The sequence below is a fragment of the Sprattus sprattus genome (genome assembly GCF_963457725.1).
Source record: "Sprattus sprattus genome assembly, chromosome: 12".
Taxonomy (NCBI): Eukaryota; Metazoa; Chordata; class Actinopteri; order Clupeiformes; family Clupeidae; genus Sprattus; species Sprattus sprattus.
The window spans coordinates 1,309,929-1,313,917 of NC_137910.1; the positions used below are offsets into that span (position 1 = coordinate 1,309,929).

Genomic DNA, 3,989 nt, shown 5'->3' on the forward strand with positions numbered 1-3,989 from the left:
CCGCTTGGGAACCAAGTAATACGGTGAAGTGAGAGGCGTGCTGAGGGCATAAAACATTTTTTATGGGCTATGTTTAATATTTCAACGTCTTAACTGAAATGCCAGGTCTTATCGGGCAATTGTAAACGAGCTGTTGGACAGCCGTCAGTATTAATTGAAGATCAGGGGGGACAGGGTACAGTTGTAACACTTTTTGTTTAATCTTGTTGCAAAAAATCTTCCGTGACCTGTTTTCATTTTACCGTATTATGCAACATACACCTCCCGTCTCGTATTAACTTCACTAATTCAAGGACATGTGCCTTACTTTTCCACTGATTTTCATCTTAATGCAGTGAGAGCCTGGTCGAGGACAGTTGTAACAGTGGCCGATCGAAGACAACTTCAGTTAAACTGAAGGCAACTTCACGAATTATTCAAACCAAATGAGAGCTGGATAAGGGTTTTCTGTTGTAAATAGTCTTTACAGCGTTTGTTTACAAAATACTAGTGAGATGCAAACTAAAAGTGTCACATTTTCGCTGCAGCTCAAACTGTTCTTCCAGTAGCCTACTTTACATTTCCCTCCATACAATATTGTTATTTATTTCTCAAACTGAAACCAGTACGTGTCTATCTGTCAGAAATATTTTGTAGTATTAGCAACCCTTCTTGGCCAGCTTCATTTGCAGCGAAATCTCTGCTTGCAAAATTGGCTAGCCTATACACTTGCTTTGGAAATCACCAGGGTTGGGAAGGATAGCCTATACATATGCCTACATTTTAATCAAATAGATTACAGATTACCGGTTACCCTGTTCAAATGTAATAAGTAATGTAAATTACTTCTTCGAAGTAATGTAGCCCACCTTATGACACTTTAATACTTTCGATTCAAACAAGCGAATCAATGAAAAACAACAACATTTGAGCGCATTCTGCCAAATGCCTGTCTAGATGCAGAAAAGGTTCAAAGCAACTTTATACATGTTATGTTCTACATAAGCTTTAAAGCTTTTTTTTTAAACCAAAAATAGTATTTTTAATGTTACCCTTTGTCCCTCCAACACTTTCATTAGTAAGTGTTAATTAATTGCAAACATCTGAAAGTGACTGTAACAAATTAAGATAAGGATATCATTTATTTTGTAATGTAATTAGGTAACCCCATTACATGTAACTAGTTACTCCCCAACTCCCTGATCACAACCACCAGCGTTCCTGTCAAAACGCATTAATAATGCAGTCACAATCTTGACCCACAAACAACTTCTGTCTTCAACAACAACAGAGATTGAGACACAAGCTGAACATTTTAATGTTGCATGCTGATGTCATCGCGCATGCTGTCTGTGAGTTTCATTACATTATGATAGACACAGGCTGAGAAATGAAGCATGCAAGTTACAACTGTTCTTTTGATACAAGTGTGCTGTCTCCCCTGTTAGATCTATCAGAAAAAAGGCAGGGGTTACATTTTAAATGTTTTGATAAGTCACATGTTGTACATCTGATTCTCCAGTTATCCATAAATGACTGGAAAACAATGGACAATATACCATGTTGCTAATTGGGGCTTAATCTTCAAAACACAAATATAATCCACAAGAGGAAGAATAAATACATTTTCTCCGTATAGGCCGCGAGTGCATGGCTTTGAAAGTTTGCACTGAGCAAAACCTCTCAAGCTTCGCACCGCAGCAGATAGCTGCTTCTCCACGTCAAGGCGCACGTCCCTTCACACGCATTGCACCAAGGGTAGCGTAGTCTAACCTCAGAGTTAGTTCTGCCTGTAGTCTTGAGACCAGGGAGCTGCAGAACTACAGCTAGCGCAGCTGCCCTGCCTGACTTGAGCTTTCAATCACCTTGACGTCATCTTCCTTTCACTCGCACTCGCTCGCGTACAGTGCATGTGTGTATGCGTGTGTGTGTGGCGACCCCAGCTTACCGTGCGCGCACGACGAGGCAGAGGGGTCTGCAGACGGCAAGTCAAGTGTCACCATGATCGACCTTATATGGGGAGGATCTTAATATGAGGCGGCATAAATCATAACAGCAAGATGACATTTCACATCCTCCTCAGAATCGGAGTACAACCCGCTATTTGACGCTCTGTAGGCTGGACCAGACGATCGTAAGCAGCTGTAGTGTGTGCACTTGCAACTGAAAAGGAGGGCTGCGATAGAAGAAGACAAAAGATATCGTTCGCAGTGATTGGTAATTTTAATCAGGATGAAGCGGAGGAAGATCATGGTGGCCGCTGGCTTCTGTGTTTCTTTCTTCCTCGGTACGCTGATGAATTTGTTATTCATTCCTGGATTCGAGCACCATCAGAACCACGGAGACGGACTGCGCAGCTACCACCACGGTAGGCAGCACCAGCGCGTCGCGGACAACGCACAGCTTCACGTCGGCGGGGATCCTCTCACTGCAGCTGTCGCCGCCGAGGCGAACAGCCGTCCCGCCAACAGTGACTGGAGACGACAGCGTGAGCTCCAGATGCAGATACGAGAAAGACTCGACGAGGTTCTGCGCTACCGCCAGCGGCAAGCGCACTGGTCGGCTACCGGAGACGCCTTTCGTCCGCTTGAGAGAAGACGGCTCATGGACCTGGAACCGGCAAACTACTGGGAACTCAACAAAGCCAACGATAAACGCGACAACCGCCACACCGATGCTCAAAGCAGACTATCGCCGGCTGTATCAAATACGGCAAAGGCACAAAATGTGTTCTGGATGAATCCAGACAGGGTCAACAGCGGGCAGATGCTTGGGTGCCACAGTATAGCTAACGTGACTAATATTCAATACCTCGGTTCAGGCTACACCAAGGCTGTCTACAAGGCGACCATCAACAGCAGCTTATCGGTAGCTCTGAAGTCTGTGGATTTTGGGGGTCACGATATGGAAAACTGCATTAAGAAGTACGGATCGGCTGAGGATTGTTATCGATTGGCCTCTTTTAAAATAGTTAAAGAGATGACGCTGATGGGGCAGTTACAACATCCCAACATTTTGCAGGTAAATACATTCAATTCAGTATTCAGTATTGATCGGGAGTGTGCTGCGCTGTTTTTTTAATTACATTTTTTAAACTTTAGCAAGCAGTTTTTGCTTTATTTTCAACGAGAAATAGACGCTGAAGTTGGGAGCAAAGACTAATATTTGCTTTCCATTAAAATGTCTTCATTGCCTTATGCTCATTTATAGACCATCGAAATGCGTAATTATATATTTGCATATGAATGCTTGTTGAAATAGCACCATCACGAAAAAAAAAAATACTGACCAAATACACACAGATGGTGTTAACCTTTACTTACCAGGTGCTACAATTTACGCGAAGCATTAACAAGCGTTAACAATTTAGAGATTGGTGTGTATTCGGAACTCTTAGAGTAGCAATCATTTGGAAACATCAGCTCTCACACCAATAATTGCCCATATTAAAACCCCCCTGCCCGAATCAGCACGTTATTGAAAACCCTTGCTTTGTACGGTTCATCAATTATGCATAAGTGAAATCCATTGTTAATAAATTCTAACGCAGTCTTTAAGGGTTGTTGACACATCGGTTCCTGAGCGAGAGCGTAGCCGCTTCGAGATCCCGGGCAGGTGAGGGTTTAGATTGCGTCTGTCGTCCCTCTTTCTTCAATACGCGGAGCATATAGTGTTTAGTCTTGCTTGTATGGTATTTTATGTTAACTAGGCTGTCAGGCCTGTTTAAGTAGAGCAACGCGAGGGCGAAAACAATTCATAGGAAGGGGGATCCTCAGTCTATGTCAGATTGCCCCAGAAAAGCAGTCAAATGATAAATAACCTAATCCACATCAATTACAAAGACGCGAGGACTCACATGAACATGATCTTTAACAACGAGTGCCCCGGAGCATATAAACTTCGACCAAAACAAGGGGCCCAGGTTCTGTAACGGCCATTTCATATTTGTAGGACCTTGAATAAGTCCTATTGCTTATTTTATTAATATGTGCCAGCCTACAAAGTATAAA

At 43.0% G+C, this 3,989-nt stretch overlaps 1 protein-coding gene across 1 annotated transcript in view; it reads left to right on the forward strand.

Moving 5' to 3' along the window:
• Positions 1-2,211: 2,211 nt before the first annotated feature.
• The window catches only part of pkdcca (protein kinase domain containing, cytoplasmic a), a gene marked incomplete at its 5' end in the record, with an annotated part of 41,319 nt that continues 39,541 nt past the window's right edge, over positions 2,212-3,989 (forward strand). Inside the window, 1 exon segment of the mRNA XM_080849465.1 lies at positions 2,212-3,000. Coding sequence (XP_080705591.1) covers positions 2,212-3,000 — 789 coding nt within the window.